The 20,691-nt window shown below is 42.2% G+C and overlaps 2 protein-coding genes across 2 annotated transcripts; one reads left to right on the top strand and one right to left on the bottom strand.

Annotated features, from left to right (window-relative positions):
- Positions 1–1,920: 1,920 nt before the first annotated feature.
- Positions 1,921–5,644, top strand: LOC147611373 (protein CORTICAL MICROTUBULE DISORDERING 2-like). Its single transcript, XM_086784442.1, has 4 exons — positions 1,921–3,484; positions 3,722–3,934; positions 4,050–4,141; positions 4,405–5,644. Exons 1-4 carry the CDS (start codon positions 2,366–2,368, stop codon positions 5,405–5,407), a joined length of 2,427 nt encoding a protein of 808 aa, XP_086640568.1. The 5' UTR covers positions 1,921–2,365; the 3' UTR covers positions 5,408–5,644.
- Positions 5,645–16,705: 11,061 nt separating this feature from the next.
- Positions 16,706–20,399, bottom strand: LOC147611372 (outer envelope pore protein 16-2, chloroplastic-like). Its single transcript, XM_086784440.1, has 7 exons — positions 20,245–20,399; positions 19,784–19,909; positions 19,197–19,248; positions 19,066–19,094; positions 18,927–18,960; positions 17,263–17,330; positions 16,706–17,177 (listed from the first exon to the last, which is right to left on the bottom strand). The coding sequence occupies exons 2-7, from the start codon at positions 19,892–19,894 to the stop codon at positions 17,028–17,030; spliced, it is 444 nt and encodes a 147-aa protein (XP_086640566.1). The 5' UTR covers positions 19,895–19,909; positions 20,245–20,399; the 3' UTR covers positions 16,706–17,027.
- Positions 20,400–20,691: the final 292 nt, after the last annotated feature.

Raw genomic sequence — 20,691 nt, 5'->3', positions numbered from 1 at the left:
TCCCTTCATACACAAGCAAATGGAGAACACACATGCCTCCCAAAAAAAACACACACGAGTGAATACTTGCCACTCCTACACATGCAAATCAGATATTCCAACACTATCCCTTCGAGGAATCATGACCTTTGGCATGCAAATCAGATATTCCAACACTATCCCTTCGAGGAATCATGACCTTTGGCATGCCATCTCCTAGTCACTAAATCTCCACCACCATTGCGTGAGACTGACATGGACTAGGGATCAAAGACACCTACTCGACCACATACCTGCATCATAAGGCCACATTACCCAAAATGAAGGCCACACTGCACTAAAGCTAGGTACACACACTCTTACACTTGGAGAGCATGATCTGCGTCAATGTGTGTCAACATCACACATCGAGAGTCCATCCCAACTCTAACAGATAATCATGATTACATCTATTTTAGACCACAAATTTGGTAAGGGCACCCAATAACATTGCCTCTTCTCAAACAAGAATCTTGGCATAACCATGATGTTTACAAAAAAAATAGGTGATATACTTGATGATACGAAGGTGTGGTGAATGCTAAAATCAATGTAAATAAGGTTAATGTGGAAGCAAGTGAAGACATGTAATTGTGATGATCTATACACCCAATTGTAAACTTTGATGCATTTACGTGAACATGGAAGATTATATTTCATCTTAGAGATTGTAATATAGGTGCATTGGCTAATGGAATTCATCTAGGAGCTTGTAATATAGGTGCATTGGCTAATGTGTGCTTGAGTTTATCATATGCTCATTGGCATTTCTCCATCCACTCAAATGTTATTAACAACTTATACAAATGGCTACACAAGGTCAACATGTACTCGATTATAAATTGCCAACAATAAATCCACATGTCCCATGAAATGTTGCATTTCTTTGTGATATGTTGGAGGTAGTAATTTCAATATTTGTTTGACCTAAGTTATAATATCATACTTTGAGACAATGTATCATAAGTGCACTTTGTGCTGACCCAAAATTTACATTTTAACCTCCCCAGCACAAAGCTCAGAGTGGCAATCCTCCATGTGGATCCCCTCTATGTGGATCGCACTGTGCAATGCCTAATTGCTCAAGAAAGAAGGAAGAGATGAGAAGAAAGAGAAGTAGGAGAAGACAAGCCGATTAGTTCAAAGCATGCCGAAAGCATAACCCCAATCATATCCACACATGCTAGATTAGAGTTACAGGAGGGAGTAGAGAGAACACTAAACTCCATTGCATGAATGGGGATATATACAAACATGAGAAGTTGGCTTTTATACTTTCATAAGCCTTTTCTCGCTAGGCTGTTTAGGAATAAACCTTTTCTCACTAGGCCGCTGCCACGAACTATAAGGCTTTTATAAATGGTTAGTCTTTCTAGCCGAATTTCTCATGTTATGTATGTTCTAGTACAAGATTCGGGAGTGTCTTAAGTGTGCTTACAAAATCAAATGATGGAATTACAATATAGGTGAAGTCACTCATTATAATTTGTGCAGATGTTGTCGGTGAAGAACTATGTTAACCAAAGGTGTGAGTGCCGCTACTCAGTGTGACCCTAGCCTCAAATAACACGAACGTTGAACTCTACCTTGACAATTTCTGCTTGTCCTTTGTGATTCATTGGGCGTTAGCTCATGAGGTTACGGGTTCAAACCTTGCTGGCTACCCCAAATGATGCTACCTTGTAATGTTGCCCGTGGGTGTGTGTAGCATGCGGGGTCCTGAGAGGAGTCGTCTCATCAACTAAGAATTAGTTGCGCAATTTTTTTAAAAAAACTAAACTTTTTTTGCCATGGTGGAAAAATGGGTTGAACCGTGTGAACAGCTTCTTACAGGGGGAACGTAGGAGACGACTCCAACGGCTTTTTTTCTAGCATTTGAATTCGAATTGGGAATTTGGCTTCGTCGTCTTACCCTTTATTCCAGTCAAGCTTCGACCCTGCAAGGCTATGGCGACCAGAACCCTAACCCTAACATGAGATCCCGTACACTCTTCTGATATTCAGCTTCCAAGCTATGGCGGAGGTCTTCTCAACCTTAACTGCTTGGCAATGGCCCTGCCAAATCCTAACCATAACCCTAGCCCTACAACTCTCACTTGATTCTGCTAAGAACCCTAAAGCTTCGACATTCCAGGCTATGGCGATGACTTCTTCAGACCCTTACCTCAATCCCTGACCTTGAACTCAAGCTTGGAGATCCCAGGCTCTTAACTCTAACCCTAAGCCAAAACCTCACCCTCACGCTAACCCTAACCCTAACCCTGAGCAAAAACCTGACCCTAACACTGAAACTAACCCTAGCCTTAACCCTAACCATAATTTCAGCTACTGCTGCTGATGATACGACATGACCTCTCTCACGCCAGGCATCCTCTTCAAGCTTCTGAACAATATTGGCTCTGATGCGAAGGTAGCAGGCGCTTATCGCTCGGCGTTTCTGCAAGTGGTGGGGATTGTACCGGCCATAGCCGAATCAGACCATTTGTGGCCTCGCCATGGCTTCTACCTCAAGGTCTCTGACTCCTCGCACTGCACGTACATGTCCCTCGCAGAGGAGCATGACGACCTCATTCTCAGCAACAAGCTCCAGCTCGGCCAGTTCATCCAGGTCGAGAGGCTCGATTCAGGGTCCCCTGTCCCCGTTCTGCGTGGTGTCCACCCTGTCCCTGGCAAGCATTCTTTCATTGGCAACCCTGAAGAGCTCAACCTCTCTGATTCTTGCATTTTTCTCAACAGTTCTGCTGCCGATAATCCATTAGGGTTACGGTTGAAGCCCTCCTCTGAAAGAAGACGCTCCCTGGGTACAAATGCCAGTGTAAATATGGATAAACCTGCAGAACCAGGAGTTTCTTCAAAATGCCGCGAATTGTCCAGCCCTAAGATTTGCCCTAGCCCCAGTAACAAGATTGTCCCTGGCCGGCGATCTGTTGAAAGAGCCTCTTGGTCCATAGTTGGGGCTCCTTTTATTGATAAGATGGACAAGAAAGATGATTCCCAGCGAGGAAGGCCTGTTAGAACCAAGATTTTCCCTGAGTTTTCGCCTGTGCCGCATTCCCGCTCTGTCTCAGCTTCGCCTGCAAGAGATTACTCCGTGAGGAGCTCGCTTTTCTTCGAGAAAGAGGGCTTACTTAGTGGTGAGATGGCTCCTGCTGCAGCTAAGGGAAGCCCAGATGTGAGGAAATCTTTTCAAAAGCCTGTCATTGCCACCGCCGTTGAAGCTTCATCCAGGTACAGGCAAGCATCCCCAGCTGTCAAACGGGCTGCCAGTGTCAGCAAGGTGGGTCAGAGAGCAAATGCAGAGGAAGCAAAGATCAGTAGCAATCCTTTGAGGAAATCTGTGAGAAAAGGGAGAGTGGGAGAGATGATGGTGACTAGCAAAACCTCAAGCCAAGAGAGAACCACAGATGGATCCTCTGAAGGAAAGCACTACAGAGATGATATCGAATGCAAAGACAACAATTTCTCGGTAAGAAAACTTGTATGCATGGTAGAAAACACCAAAAAATTCAAGAGAAAATCTTCACTTTTCTATTTCTTTAATGGTCTGGAAGAAGAGTTTTCAAAAGCAACAGATATGCTCTGTGTATGGTGCTTGATGCATTGGATCAAATGTGGGTATCACGGTAACCAAATTTGATACATGTAGTACCATTATGTAGTTCTATGCATGCACTTCTTGCTGAAAATAATGATAGTTTTGCAGGAGGAGCAAGGATCACTTCCACACAAACCAAAACACACATTGACAGAGGTGAAATCAGGGTCAGCAATGTCCACCCCCTCTAGTAAAACCAGTTTGTACTCTGAAGTACACCCTTCTCGTTGCTCAATTGGATTCAACAGCAGCAGTGCCAGACACGAAACCAAAAGCTCCATGTTAGAAGAGCTTCCAACAACCCTTGCAACACTTGGGAAGGTTGGCTTCTGTTGAAAGAACCCATCAAAAGTCTCCAAGATGAATCAAAATCTTGACTTTGTTGGTTGGCTCTTTCCAATTGGTCTTTTATTCTGATCCCATTTCCTGCTGACAGAAAGCTCTGCAAAGGCGTCTGGCAGCATCTTTTGCTGCATCTGAAGCTTTACAAGAGGCATCAGTAAACCAAAGCATTATCCAAAGTCTAAGGCAAGTTGCATCTAACACTTCCTCGACCAAGTTACATGCATGCATTATCTAACACTTCCACCACCAAGTTACATGCATGCATTTGCTCTTTGATCCTATCTTTTACCTGTCATAGCATGCACCTGCGCTTTCAAAGGTTTACATGGAATGCCTCTTTAATTTCCAAACTTTCAATGCTGAGTGTCTGTGGTTCATCCTTAGGACATGCTTCCTGGATTACTTTGCTGGTCTATTGGCTGACAATTTTTCATGTGTTTGATCAGTAACTTTGCAGAGCTATGCACATCAGCAAGGCCAGAAAATCCTGGACCTTTTGTGGATGATTTTCTCAGTTTTCATAGAGCTCTTGTAGAAGCTAGCACTGATGCAGATGCATTGGCTGAATCAAGGTTCTTTAGGGCCTTAGAAAGTGAGGAGATGTCTCCTGATGCATCGAAAAAGGCTCGTATAGTTGTTGATGAAAAGGGGAAGTCTGCTATCTCATGGGTAAATGCAGCATTGTCTAGTGGTTTGACACCATGTCCCACTTGGAGCAAAGATCAGAAACCCCCAAAATCACCTTTGAAAGAAGGATTTGATGGAAGATGCTGCAAAAACAAGATGGGCTCTTTCAACTCTCCGGTGCATGGCCTTTCGAGGCAGCCATCCTGCCCCACAACATCACCTTCCTCACTGAAGAATGCCCAAGACAGAGCACTCATGTCGCCGCCCTCTGCAAAAACCTTGGAGGAGGACAATGCCTCCAAGAAGAGCAGAACACTGGGTCCTGAATCTCAGATGAAAACACCATTGAAGTGGGATACTAATCTTCATCAGAATCTATTATCCAAAAGCTTTTGCACAAGCAGGAAATCTCCTGAGAAGGGGGCTGGTGTGCTGCTTGATTGGGTGAAAGGGAACGGGTTTGCAGAGACAGCCAAGCTCGCAAAACAATTACAGGAGGAAGCAGAAGCTTGGTTTCTGAGATTTGTAGAGGGAGCTTTGGATTCTGGTTACAAAGTTGCCATAAAGGAAGCAGCTGCTAGGAAAAAGAATGGGACGGCAAACAGCCCTTGGCCTGAGGACAACAACCATGTTTCAGCTGTGCTCTCAGACTTGAAGAGAGTAAATGAATGGCTTGATCACATGACATCTGACAGAAGAAAATCCATAAACCCTGGGCTTGAGGAGACAACTGCTAAGTTGAAGCAGAAGCTGTATGACTTGCTGATTCAATTGGTTCTTCGGAGTCCATCTCAAGTGATATCTCATAATCTGTGCTCTTAGTGACTTGGATGCTATCTGTAGAGTTGGTCTCCATTGAAGAGATACCAACTGTAACTCTGGAGTCTGCAGGCAAATACTAACTTGTACACTCCCTTTGCTCTGTGGGACCACCTATTGCCAAGCGTTCCCTTTAGAGAGTCCCTGGCACCCCCTTAAACCACCATAGCCTTTATTTATATTGTCTCGTCTGTTTCTTGTTACATGTTTTCTAGTAATTCATTGGATTCATGAGAGAAATTCCATTGTTTTACCAAAAAATCGAAAGAAAATAGAATGTTTCTTATCATTACGTTCACACATAGACTTGTTAATAATGCAAGTCTCTATGTCCTATTTTCATAAAGTAGTTGGGAAAAGGAGACCCCCCTTGCCCTTTTTTATGGATTAGAATACTACATGCAAGTAGAAACTTGTCTTAAGCCATAACAAACTTATCAACCAAATGGAGGGCATCCACCCATCCAGGTTTGATTTTTGACAGGCCATCCAGGTTTGATGACAGGCATCAAGCACGTTTTTGGGTATTTTGGACGTAAAAAACCACAAATAATTCGCAGTAGTAAAAAGTTACTTATAAAATGGTGAAAAACTTGCAAGTCTCATCTCTTTCCCATCAAATTTGACAGATAAGGGTGCCCGTCAAAATGAAACCCTGCATGATCCATCAATAAGCTTAGCCCAACGATGCATCCCCATATGACTCCTCTCTAGAATCACAGCCCTTAACCAAATAGGGGTGAACCCCCTACCCTTTTTACCACCATTGTGGTAAAAAGGGTAGGGGATTCACCCCTACCCTTTTTACCAAATATGAATCCTCTCTAGAATCACAGCCCTTAACCAAATAGGGGTGAACCCCCTACCCTTTTTACCACCATTGTGGGTGTGTATGAGGTGAGATCAACTTAATGACATCCATGCTATAGGCATCAATGGTATGATCATCCACAAACTTCTAACTGATCTCCTTGGCCCATGTTCCATGAATATTCGACAAGGAGGATGCATGAGGGATGTTTGGTGGTTAATAATAGATCCTCATCTTTGCTTAAATCTATTGTATCCTCCTCTTTGTTTGAATCTAATTGTATCCTCTTCTTTGCTTGAATCTAATTGTATCCTCATCTCTTTGCTTGAATCTATTGTATCCTCCTCTTTGCTTGAATCTAATTGTATCCTTGTCTCTGCTGGAATCTAATTGTATCCTCATCTTTGCTTAAATCTAATTGTATCCTCCTCTTTGCTGGAATCTACAGCTGCAACAAGAAGGTTGTATCCTATATAAGAGAAACTGTGGGGTGGATGATCTGAGCTTGAATTTATTAGACGTTCTACTTCCCTGGAAGGGGTTGTCTAAGAGGATGATGTCTCTGGCTATGGTGCCAATGACATCCTCATACTAGTAGGCATCTACGGGATCATGCTAACTAATGAGTTTGTTAGGTGGATTGATATTTGTTCTTTTAGGAATCTAACCACCTAATATCTCTCCCTCTTCCAACCATTCCTACCCCTGAGCCTAATCTATAAATGGTGCAATGTTGTTAAGGATGGGCACCTTGAATGTGGTGGTAGTGGTCGAAGTAGCAGCAACCTCCAAGCCCCTTTGAGGATCCCTCCAAGGGCAGTGTGGGAGCTTAGTACTCCAAAGAAGTTAGTGGGTGGAAAGGGTGGTGTTGGTGATGGGGGGAAGTGAAGTGGGCATGGGGGGAGTCCCGATTCTAGTGGTAGCAGTGTGAACGGAGTTGCAGAGGGTGGTGTTGTGACAGGGGGAAGTGAAGTGGGCATGGGGGAGTCTAATGGTAGTTGCATGTAGCCTAAGCCAAGAGGGTGGTGTTGGTGACAGGGGGAAGTGAAGTGGGCATGGGGGAGTCTAATGGTAGTTGCATGTAGCCTATTTGGCTCACATGCCAATCCTATTATTTAAGCCACCTCTTATCCATCTGGCCACACTCGACGAATATCCCAAAGTATAGTTCATTAATGACCCTTGCAATTTTCACTTATTCCCCTTATGAAAGGCAATAAGATGTTCAAAAGTAGCATATTTATTAGTGTTGAAATGGAGCAGAAGATCAGAGAGGACAAAGGAAGCAAGGCCCGGCTTCAGACTAGGGTTCATGAGTAAACCTATCCAAGGCGTTCACCCACCTAGTTTCCAACCCCTCCCCTTAAACCTCTCACACTTACCTCACTCTCCCCCCCTATGTGCCACTTTGATTCGTATCCCTTTCCTCAAACATCACCCTTGTTGGCACCCTCTACAACTCCTTTTACTAGTGCAGGCTAATATTTTTATACCAATCGTACTAAGAGTAGAGGGATATCTTCTTGGGACATATTGTCCTTAGGTTGTGAGGCTCAAATGGGCACCTAAAACAGCTCAGTTTGGTTTGAAAACTATATTAAGAGCTGAAATCTTATGTTTAGTCTAAGTATTAATTAAGTGTGGTTGGTTGGATCTAGTTGGACTCAGTGTAGGTCACCAACTTATGTTTAGTCTAGTATTAATTAAGTATTAAGAGCTGAAATCTTATGTTTAGTCTAGTATTAATTAAGTGTGGTTGGTTGGATCTAGTTGGACTCAGTGTAGGTCACCAACTTGCCATAGGACCTCCCTAGGTACTATAAGTAGATGGGTTATGGAGCTATCCATTATATTGGATTCTACCTTCATGTTGTGCACCCTTGTTTCAAATGTTCAAATATTGGGTCTAAGTGTGTGAGTAGGAGGAGTTCACTTGTGTGTGTGTGTGTGTTTATTATGTGTGTGTGTGTGTGTGTGTGTGCGTGCGTGCGTGTGTGTGTGTGTGTGTGTATCATGCGGACCTGCTCGCCCGGCTCGCCTACTCCCTCAACCTACTCGCCCCCTCCTGTGTGTGCTCGTGTGGTGAGGCACGTGGTTCCTGAACTATATCGGGCCTGCTTCCTGGACTGTGTCGCCCCTCCAGCCCTCATCGCTATCATCTGGGGGTCCCCTCTATACGCACATTTACACTGCCTTCTTATCGTCTATCAGCCCCTTTTCCTCTCTTCCGCGTCCTGTGTGCGCCTGTACGAGTGTGTGTGTGTGTGCGGCTGTATGTGTGTGCTTTTTTATGCCCAAGAATACGCAACAAGATCTTCAGAGATTAATGGAGGCTTTGGAACTTTTTGGTCTGGCTGCTGGTTTGAAAGTAAACTTCCGTAAGTCTACTTTGCTTGCGTTTAATGTACAGCAATGGCATCATGTATTGTGGCCCGGTGGAATACCTCCTGGTGGACATATCGTTCGTCATTTGGGTTACCCTTTGGGTTGGCAGCTGTCATCTTCACAAATGATTCAATGGGTTATGCTAAAATTGAATCGCAAAATTGATTATTGGCAGCTTTCCACTTGGCCTCTTCATGTACGTCTCAGGATAGTGCAGGCTATTGTAATGGCTTATATACAGTTCTTTCTTCCATTGATTATGTGGAGGAAAGCTGATATAGATCGGTTTATGTCTTTGGCAATGGCAATTGTGTGGAAAACTCAACATCGTAAAAAGGGTCTTCGTCTTTTGTCAATGCCAAAGATGTGTTCTCCAAAGATACATGGTGGCTTGAACATATTGAATATTCATTTTCATGTGCTTGCTCGTAAATCCACTTTGCTGTTGGAATTTGTACAACAGCGCCACCATGGGCTATTATGTTGGGTCATATGTGTATGTCTATGTCTTCACCTGCTTTTGGAAAGTGGACTGTTACGTATTGGGATGCAATTTTCAGCCATTTCGATGGAAAAATTGTCGGCTGCCCTCTTTCATCTAAGTTAATTTTTGCCTGGAAACAGGTTACGCAATATCTTTTTTGGAATCCCAGGCTTAATGCGCAATCTTCTTCGCTTCGCCTTGAGAGTATTCATTGGTCAAAGGCTTTTGATGTACCCTTGGCTCTACGTGTGCCTAGGAAGGCATATTTCCTTTCAAAGAAAGGAGTTTATCTTATTGATGATGTTTTGGATGCTGGTGGCCATGTGCTTTCTTTTGTGGTTGCCGCCAGAAAATTTGGTCTGGGGATGCATTATAGAACAATCTGGTTATTCGAGAGCTTCTTGCTCCTTTTGAACCAATTGCAGATTTGGATCGTTTTGATCGTTTGGTTGATTGGAGCCTTAGAAGAGAACAACCTGCACGAGGCCCTTTATCAATGGCTAAACTTTCGGTTCATTCGATATATCATCTCTTGTTGCCTGCCTCTTGGGTTCAAGAACATGCGAATCAGATTTGGCATCTTCATAAAAGTCAGGCTTGGTGGAAACAGCGGCTTCATTCTCCTTGGACATGCAGTCTTCCTTTGAAAAGTAGACTTTTTTTATGGAGATGCTTGATTGGAGTCTTGCTAGTCGGCCTTTTCTTGGCTAGGCGACTTTTGGCACCTCCAACTTGTCATAGTTGTGGTGCTTCTCAAGAGACAGTCTTTCATCTTTTGTGGAGTTGTCCTCTCACTAGGACTTTATTGGATCAAATTGCCGCACGTTTGAGAGCCCGCTTCCAACAGGCACCCTTTGGGAAATACTTTTGGATCTTCGATCTTCGACCTTCACCCCTTAGATCCTATAAAGTCTTCTTTGATTGGGTCGCTATTGGGCTTTATGGACTACCTGGCAGTCTCCCAACAGGATAGTTTTTGCTGGGCCTCATTTGGATGCTTACTCATTCTTCCGTTCCTCTCTTCAACAATCCTTATATGACTGTCTCTCTCTTCATGAGATTGACTCCTCTCTGTATGCTCTTTTTACAGATTGTTTTTAGATGTTTAACTATGTTCACACTGAACATAGTTAACACTCTAGTAGTCTCCCTTGTATATGGTCTTTTTGGTGGGTTTTCCTCGTTTTGAGGTTTCCCACCTGTAATTAATGACACGAAGCTTTACAAAAAAAAAGTGTGTGTGTTTATTATTTGTGGTTTGAGGGGAGGAAGAAGATGTAAGATTATTTGCTCTTAGGTCATTTGGTGATTGTAAAGGAGAACATCTTAAGGGGTGAACCATCATGGGCTATATGGAATGCTAGGAATAGGGGGATTTTTCACAACACTGATAATAATCATGTCTATATGTTTGGATTGGTTGCATTATGCTTATGAAAGAGTTGCAGGATTTTGAAAGCATCACAAAAATAGAAGGCTATTGAGCCATCAATGGAGAACAGTTTGCATCACCTTTAATCTCTCTATGAAAAATAATAGAATAGTGTTGATTCGAGCACTTCACAATTAAATATATGCTTAGAGTAACAAAGCAATCCAATTTTTTGCTGACGAAGCCAAACTAACACCAATTTTGATCACTTTAAGATCAGATTTTTAGAAAAGTAGAAACCTAACAAGTCAGCCCAGAAGCTTCAAACAATCACCCACAAATTCAAGTAGATCTTGTCAATAGTTCAACACACATAATTGGAAATCTCAGTGCCAAAGCTACTATCATTGGTGGATGGGACACCTGGATTGTGTGAATGCAGCAAGGAAACCATACCCAATTTCAAGCTAGCTATGGCAATGTGGACCTTGAAGACAAAATCCAGAAGAGCCAATCCTAGATCAAAAGGAAGATGGTACCTCATGCCACTTTACTTAGCAACAATTCATCAAATGATGTTGTGTGGTACTTTGACATGGGTGCCACAGATCAATTGACTTACAATAAGTCTTCATAAGCAACTTGCTGATGGCATTTAAGGATTTTAAGCAGCCCAGCTTACATGCATGTTCTTTCACAGAGAAGAGGGACAAGCTTGATGATCAAGTGGAGAAGATGGTCTTTGTGGGCTATGGAGAAGGCTTACTGCCTTTACAACTTACAGCCCTTCCACACAACAATTCGTAGCAACATTAGAAGTGATTAACGAATCATAACATCCTAAACAAGGCTATCCAAATGGGCTTAATGAATAACAGTTTATTGACTTGCTTTATTTTATCAACTTCTCGTCAGTCCTTCACATTCACATTGCCAACAACTTTCGCTAAACCAGAAAGAAAAATCTGTGTCCCTTGCCCACCATGGCAAGGGTCCATCCGGCTTACGTTAAATTTCAAGGTGCCAGATACGTGGCACCTCGCGGGCCCGGTCACCCGGTCAATGGCCGGTGACGGCGGGCCCATGTCTAGACATGTGTCCATAAGATGTTATGGACATGTGTGCATATCTTGATGTGAGTGTGTGTGCTGTGCATTGGATAGATGCTTTGCCTCCGTTGGCAGGGACCTGGGTTCAAATCCCAGCAAATGCACGGACATGTGTCTATACCTCTTTTGCACCATGGTCTAGACCTAGCCGATGACTGCCCGTGCTGGGGCCCGCAGGGTGCCACGTATCGTGGCACCCCGAAATTTAACATAAGCCGGTCCATGCGCAGTGTGTGCCAATTAAATCACCTAGACCACATGGTAGTTTTCCACCATCAACATCTAAAGAAGGAGGTCTTCCCAAGAAATAAATCGAACAAGAGCCCGCCAACATTGTCCACGAGTCCGATCTGCTCGACTTATCGTAAGGTGCTTTGCCATTTTACTCACTCGATTTGGCACATATCTTTTGTAAGGCCGTGCTAGAACATATAAAGAGGCCTTACCTTGAGCTTAATGTTGCTAGGAAAACTCAAAGGACTATGTGTAAATGCTTGCTTAAGGCTAGTAATAGAGGCTAGACCATTTTTTAAGTTTGGTCTGCCTAGTGTGAAAACTAGTCACTCGTATATGTGTCAATTTTGACACTAAGTAATACACAATCATTCCCTTGCATTAAAATACTTGTGACCTAGATTTCTCTTCTCTATTTTTGCTTGCATGTATGCTATTGAATCTTGCTTGCTTAATCGATGGATGCCTGCTAGATCTTGCTTGCTTAATTGATGGATGCATGCTAGATCTTGCTTGCTTGATGGATGCCTGCTAGATAGGGTAGTTTGTAGGTCTCCGTCTTACATTAGCTTCTTCTTTTTTCCTTGCCTTTTGTGAGGGAGAACCATTGCGAAGATTATCTCTTTTTTCCTCCATAGAGAGCTCTACCTTCATTCCATAGAGAGCTCTTTTTTCCTCCATAGAGAGCTCTACCTTCATTCCATTAGCAAAGGAGCATTCCAATGTGACAATGGACTCAGAGAATAGAATGGATGAGCTAGTGTACCCACATTGGTCTACATTGGGAAGTTGTAATTGTGGCTCTAAGGTACTTTCCGATGACACATGATTCGGCAAGGCTATGGTAAGTTATTGACTTGAACATATTTGGTACTACATGCTACTGGTAGGAACTAGCCTAGGACTTAGCTCTGTTCATCTTGTTGGAGTGGAGATAAAGGTAGCAATGTACACACAAATGCAACAAGTAAGGAGAGATAGAGAGAGAAGCATAACACTTAAAGTAAATTGATGAGAACCAGTGAGGTATAAGTGAAGTGACATGATAAGGTCACTTATATATACTCATAAGAGTGTATACACATGCTAAGGGAAAACGACCTTCTAAGAAGGGAAGAAGCACCCCGGCCAATTATTAGCCTATGTCCACACATCACTACCATATAAATATCTACAAATCCCCCATATAGTTGTACAAGGATCATGTGGATGATCAATTCCCAAATGGTAATAAGTCCAAAGCTTTGTGATGAAAAGCTTTGAATTTCTCTCATGAGAGAGTCTTTGTGAGCATATCTTCCATGTTGTTGTGTGTAGAGACGTAAGCCATGCTAATCTCTCTTGCAAAATCAGTCTTTCACTGACATAATGATAATGTACCTCAATGTGATTTGTGTGAGCATGAAACACTGGTTTCCTTGCAAAGTGGCTAATGCAATTTGGTTGGTGGAGAATTGCTGTCTAAAACCAAGATTTTCCAAAAGGCGTCTGAGCCATACACACTCCACAATCACTGTAAAAGTTACCCTATACTTAGCTTCACAACTCGGAGTGGCTATCATATACATGAATCACCAAGATAAAAGTAAAAGCTACTAGTGGATACTCACGTGCCATAACATCCACCCCAATTGGAATCAGTGAAAGCATGCAGCTGAATATCACCCTCATTAGCATAGAATAGCTCAAGGTGTTGAGTGTCCTATAAGTATCGAAAGACTCACTTGGTAGCTTGCTAATGCTTACTTTCGAGACTGTGCATAAACCTGCTCAATTTAGAGACCCTAGATTACATAGATAGATGAGGCATCCAATAGCTTGCTGAAAAGTGAGGATGTCTTATCTTTCTACAACAAGGGATGAAGGAAGGCATCTCGCAGGTCCTCGAAAGTGAAAAAATTATCAGCGACGTATTGAACATGCCAATTGGTTGCTTGGCCATTAAAGGTTCCACTGAAGGCATTCCACTTCGTAACATTGGAGATAGTGGGCGACATGTCATTGGCGCGCCATATATTCTCAAAGTTGCCGACATGGGTATCCGACTCTTCCTCCTTTCTAGTGAACTTTGGATACTTGAGGGACACTTGATGGGCCATAAGAGTGGGTTGTTGGAGTAACACTATAGTGCCGAGGCCAAAAGGAACCCAAGGTCTGACATTCATACCAAGATTGGCGAAAAGGAGGTCTAAATTCCGAACTCGTACAATCCTATCTGGGGTACCTGATTGACTGTTAGAATCCTCATCAGTGAAGGTCTCCTCCCACATGTCCTTTGCATCCCCATCTGGATGACTGTCAGCCTACCTTGGATAGTCTTTGTCAGCTAGCTCAGTGAGTCATGCACGCTCCAGACGAGCTTCATAACGTCATCTGTGATCGGCCATGTGCTCGAAACCTCGCTCGTTCCAAAGGGTTTCCAAATCGTCAAGCTCCTGCTTGGTATGCAAATAAAAAATTACAAGCATTCCATTTAATAAATAGAAGAAATGGATGGAAATCCTCAAACCACATGGGATGTGGAACGTCACCGAAATAAAATTGCTGATGATAACCCAACCCGTTAGAAAGATGGATAGTGTAAAATTCGATACAATCGATAATACTCCAATAACTAGCTAATGGAATAGCGAATAATTCAGCTAGACAATAACTCATATATGATAAAGCATAAGCATCGACAGACAAAACCCAAACATAAACTAGAGGAGTTTGTGCAAGCGCCACATTTTGCAGTGAATTAATTCAATGTTTCCAGTCTCCACCAAAAAACCTTTTAATGTCGCTTGGCTTGGAGAGGTAATTCCTCAAGCAACGGCAACGGAACAACATTCTAAAGCAAAGCCAAGAGAAGCACAAGAAAATCGAACACAACAAGATCGCCAATTGAATAGCAGATAATTCAGCTAGACAATAATTCATATATGATAAAGCATAGGCGTCGACAGAGACAAAAACCAAACGTAAAACTAGTGTGTGTGCAAGAGCCACATTTTGCAGTGAATTAATTCAATGTTTTTGATCTCCACCAAAAGACCTTTAATAATCCCTCAAGCAACGACAAGTCCATGATAACAGAACAACATTCTAAAGTAAAACCAAAAGAAACACAAGAAAATCAAACACAAGATCGCCAAAGGTGTTGACGGATTGCCAGCACATATGGTTTAACATGTTAATACATTACAATAGTGATAACATAAACAGATATCAATGCATACCAATCATTTACAAGATAAACAGTGACGACATATCTCTGTATTACAGTAAAAGCTCTCTCTGACTACTGATGATTTCAATACATTGAGAGCTTGTGCAATGTGCTATAAGATAATAATAAAAATACAAAGCGACACGTACAGTTTCAGTATGCCGATTGATATCTAAGTGCGAGAATAATGACTAAGGTTTAATACCGTGATACTACAAACTAACAGTATGGCAAAGGAAATAGGAAGAAGACAATGAAGAGAAGAGGGGGGTTGCAATGATGCAAGGGTCAAGCTGATGGCGTGCCAAACTACTGAGGTCCATATCTTATTTAACCACCTAGTAAAATCCTTATAAATTTAAGAAATGCTACACATACACTAGCTGCTGGATAATATTCAAATTTTATAAACTGTTCAAATACAAATAGCAAAAGCCATTTCCCTTTCTTTTCTTTTTTGCTTGCATTTCACATCTAACAAAGAGGGAGAAAGACCATGAACTGCAGCAGCAAAGTACATATAAGCCTTTCCCCCCAAGGGATTAGAGCAACACCTTCCATGGAGAAAGATCATGAACTAATGGGTTTAAGCCTTGCCCCCAAGGGGTTAGAGCAACACCTTGCATGACTTAAGCTGCATTGGACACTCTCTTTCACATGTAAATCTCCTCATCATTGTATGTAAAGCCAAAAAACTCGAGCTGATTGGTCGGTTTTTCCCAAGTGGCTTGAGTTACTACCCAACTAGCATGCCTTCCAGAAGTTGCAAATCATCATGCATTTGCAAATGGAGTCCTTCCATTAAAAAAGCATGAATAAGATTGTTGCACAAGAAAATATCATTTTAAAAATGCATCCAAAACCAACATGAGAACAAAAAAACGGACTCTAGTATTCTACATGAGAAAGCACAAGAATTTCAAAACCAGGCTCTATGACAACACACCATGCTGTAATATCCAAACATTCTGCTTTCTCTTTGCAATCACAAAATGTTTTGCAAAATTAGCACTCACACACTTATATTGTACATTCTATTCGTTTTGCATTGTCGTCGTATCTCCTCTCAAGGGCATAAGCCTAGCACACATGGCCGGCAAATTTTCCCACCCCCCAAAACCCCCACCTCTGATTGCCCTCATGGTTCGCTTGTTGACGCCCAATGCCACGACCACGTAACCCCTTCCAAACAACCCTCCTGGCCTTGCCCCCACCCCCCACCCCTCCTTTCTGGCTAGCCCATGAAGGCAAGATGGCAAAGACACAAGGAATGATGCCCAACAAAGCTTGCAGGAACACTAGGATCTTGAAGACCACAAGTGGGTGCTGATGGCCATGAAAGCTAAGCTGTGAATGCCACCTAGCTAGGACCATAGGAGAGAGAGGACCATGATTTACCCAGCTAGCGTAACTCCCGGTCACCGCTATTATCTTTCATGCATCAACAGATACATGTAAAATTTGCTCCAATGGGCAATGAAGCAGCAAGTCTCCACTGCCCCAGCCCCACACCAAGATAAAGCACTGCCATCTATGCATCGATATAATTGTTTTTTGAAGCAGGACTTGTGCAGTATCATGTCCTTGGTGGAGTGGCTAGTTCAAAAGCTTGAAAGGCAACCTGCAGGTTGAAAGTGCTCCAATAGACAGCGTTCGGGATCGGCTTATATCAATCTGTGTTGCAAAATAAATGGGTGATATGGAAGTGTTTCAATGCATAATGGAGCAGGAAGTACAAGTACATAGGCCTATCCTTATACACAAATACCGCTTTGCCCCACTATAAGGAATGGGGTACAAGGGAAAGGAATGTGCATACCACAAATGCTGCTATGCAATTATAAGAAGACAATCCAAAAGAAAACTCTCAAAAGATGGCACCAAGGATCCCCAATCAGTAAGCTTCATACAAGAACGCCAAGACCGTGAAAAGCTTGATTGGTTTTAAAACACCATCCATAATAGACCATGGCCACTTCATTTATAGTGACTTTTTCTTTCATATCTGTGTGTCTTTCTATGCTCGAGTAATATTGCGAAGAAACTCTGCAGCAGTTGCAATGGCAGCTCCTGTTATGGCCCCTCTGAGCACACGATTGTGTCGCAGGTTCGGCTCAGTCAGCGATAGCGCTGCACCAGTAAGTGCTCCCCCCAAAAGTGCATTTTTCTACAGGAAAACATGGTAGAAATTCAGCAGCAGCACACAGCCACCATAAAACATACATTTTGAAATTAAAATAACTTTGAAGTACCCAATCATGTGTGCCCCTAGCCTCTTGCATGGCATAAGTCATGCCAGAATAAACTCCAGCTACCAACCCTGCAAGCCATGATAACCCACAAGCTTTACTCTCTTCAAATTAGGGTTATTGATCAAGTAAAAAACCATGGTTGGAATTTATATCAAAGACCAATAATTTATTAAAGTATACTATTACTGATGACAAAACCATAGTGCAAGCCATGATTTACCAACCTATCAAAAAACAAAGGCTAATACTAAAGTTCTTGACACAACCATAACAAAAAAAGCATGATTTACCATCCCTATCAAAGGAAAACAACTAGAAAAGGTCTGACGCAAAACCATCGTCAATCTTTAAAAGGCTAATAATTGGAAAACAGTCTCATTATTGACACAAGATCATGATAATGAACCATGATAAACAGTATTATTATTGCCACAAAACCATGATAATAAACCATAGGTTTCTTAACCTATCAAAGGCAAAGTCTTATGATTTGACACAAAACCATAATGAAAAACCATGATTTACCAACCTATGCAAGGCCAAAAATTGAAAGAAGCGAATAAAGAAGGCAGCAATTTTGGGGAAAAAACATGAAGTCTTATTATTGACATAAAACCATAATAGAAAAACCATGAGTAAACAATCTATCAAAGGCAAATAACTGGAAAAGGTCTATTATTGAAACAAAACCAGGGCGAAAAACCATGATTTACTAACCTCTCAAAGGCTAAAAAGCCGATGGATGTGTAGCCAAACAGTGTGTGTTGGTCGACTGGGAAGGGGGAGGTCCCGAGTTCAAATGCCAGGAGGCTCCCTGATGAAATCTGGGCCCTTTGCAGCCATCGTTGTACCGCCTTTGGGTGGGAGAGCAAGCCAGAGTTCCAGGCCGTTTGTGACCATCGTTGTACTGCCTTCAGGTGGGGGACGGCATCCGGACCCTTTGTGGCCATTGTTGTACTGAAGGCAGTACACCTATGGCCGCAAACAGGCTGGAAGTCTGGCTTGCTCTCCCACCCAAAGGCAGTACAACTATGGCCGCAAAGGATCCGGATGCTGTCCCCCACCCGAAGGTGGTACAACTATGGCCGCAAACAGCCCGGAAGTCTGGCTTGCTCAAAAGGCAGTACAACTATGGCCACAAAGCGCCCGGATGCTGTCCCCCCACCCAAAGGCGGTACAACTATGGCCACAAATGGCCCGGAAGTCTGGCTTGCTCTCCCACTCAAAGGTGGTACAACTATGTCTGCAAAGCGCTGGATGCCGCCGGGGAGCCTCCTGGCATTTGAACTCGGGAGCCCCCCCTTCCCGGTTGACCAATCCACACTGTTTGGCGACATCCGGGCCCTTTGCAGCCATAGTTGTACCGCCTTCGGGTGGGAGAACAAGCCAGGCTTCCAGGCGGTTTGTGGCCATAGATGTACCCCCGTTGGGTGGGTTTGCGGCCATAGTTGTACCGCCTTTGGGTGGGGGACGGCATCCCGGCCCTTTGTGGCCTACTCGTACCGTCTTTGGGAGGGAGAGAAATCCAGACTTTGGGGCAGTTTGTGGCGCCTTCGGGTCGGGGATGGGTGGGCACTCAAGTTGCTACTACAGAAGGGTCTATGCAAGGGGAAAAAAGAAGGCAAATAAAAAAAGGTAGCAATTTGGTAAAAAGCAGGCTTTACCCCATTGCAGTGCTTCCTTCCCAGTGTGTTGCAACTATAATTAAACAAGAAAAGAGCATATTAATATATGCCAATTATTTATTTACCTTCTCCAACTCCTCAAAATAAATTAATAATTTCAAAAAATAGCACCACTCACCATACTCTCTAGGGACTGATTTTCCTCCGCTGATTTTATCAACAGAAAAGGAGAAATATAAGTCAGAAGAAAATTTTAATTTAATATTTTAATTTTTAATTTAATTAAAAAAATTAAGATTTAAAATAAACCTTGGAGGAGCAATCTGGTGGCATCTTGACTAGCAGCATGCAACACTCCCACCTGTAAATATTGGCAATTTAATAATTAAAATCAAACTACATGAATTATGAAAATAATCAAGAGATTACGATAAACAATTACAATTCTATATCGAATTATGAGCAAATAATTACCTCGCTTGATATGAGAGAACAAAATTACACGAGAGTTATTAGAAATTATATAAAAGACTACAGCCAAAAAAAAAAAGCACATGTAATAACAAATGAAGAGAAATTAATTAGAGTTCTGAATACACAGAGATTATAAAATTACCAGAAATAATGCAATTAAGAGAAAAATTAAGCTCATGTTAAGAGAATATAATAATTATTACACTTATGCTGCTAGAGATTTAAAAAATGACCATAAATTAAGCATATATATTTTGAAAATTACCACATCAATATGATAAAAGACATTTTTGCTACAAGATAATACAAATTTACGAAAATAATTAAGCAGAGAGTTAACGGTTGAGAAAATAAGGAGGAATTAGGAAACCAATTTTAGGATAATATATATTCATGGTTTTAATAAACTGCAATAAACTCACCCCTCCTACTTTCACAAACCCATCCACCACACGGTTGAGAAGCGGGTGGCCAAGCTCAATCAGAAAATCTGCGTCATTTTTATCGCCCACTCGTGCCCCCGGCATCCTCATTAATAATTATAATCCCTGCAAAATAATCCCGAAAAAAAAACTCCTAAATAATTGCAACTAATCCCTTCGTAATTAGAAATTAAAATATAAAATTTGCAAACAACCCAAAACACTCCCAAGTAAATTGCAAATAAAATTAGCAATCGAGGCTAATCACGCCGTAATTTTTTAGTATTAACGATAATATCTGTAAACAAAGCTTGCATTTTACCATTTACAATCTTTTTCTTTTAAATAATTCATAATTTGGCTTCAACTAAGCAATCAAGTGTTGCAGAGACTGCTTCAAAGCAACAAAAGCAGACACAATTAACAGTAAGATTAGAGGAGGGATTAGGATGAAGGTTTACCTCTGCTGATGCGAGGGGAAATACTTAAGCTCAAAAGCCACACAGAACGCAAGGTTTTATATATATTGGGAAACTGCTTTATTAGTTTATATTTAGTTAAATTTGGAAACCAACTCGAGATGCACGTGCTATAGTTATGTATTTATCTAAGGGTGTTTACAGACTATGGGTGTGCCCACTAAAAAGGTTGAGAACAGTGATAAACAATTGCTAGGCCACAATATCCTTTACAGACCGCGGGCATGCCCATGGAAAAGGTATACTGCAACTGAGAGCTGTGGGCAGGCTATTCCGCTCGGAACTTGAACAGTGGTTGTTGGGGGCAAACACATCAGCGTTGAGGGTGCATGGGTGTGGTCACAGTCTGTAAAAAAATGTCAGACGGGTGGGTGATTGTGGTGATCTGATTGGTTGGGCAAAACTTTTTGGTGGGCTTCCACCCACATG

This window comes from Cibotium barometz, chromosome 47 (assembly GCF_041138505.1).
Source record: "Cibotium barometz isolate CiBa-2024 chromosome 47, ASM4113850v1, whole genome shotgun sequence".
Classification (NCBI taxonomy): Eukaryota; Viridiplantae; Streptophyta; class Polypodiopsida; order Cyatheales; family Cibotiaceae; genus Cibotium; species Cibotium barometz.
The sequence above is the reverse complement of the archived record's forward strand: the minus strand, read 5'-3'. Positions and strand labels throughout refer to the sequence as shown.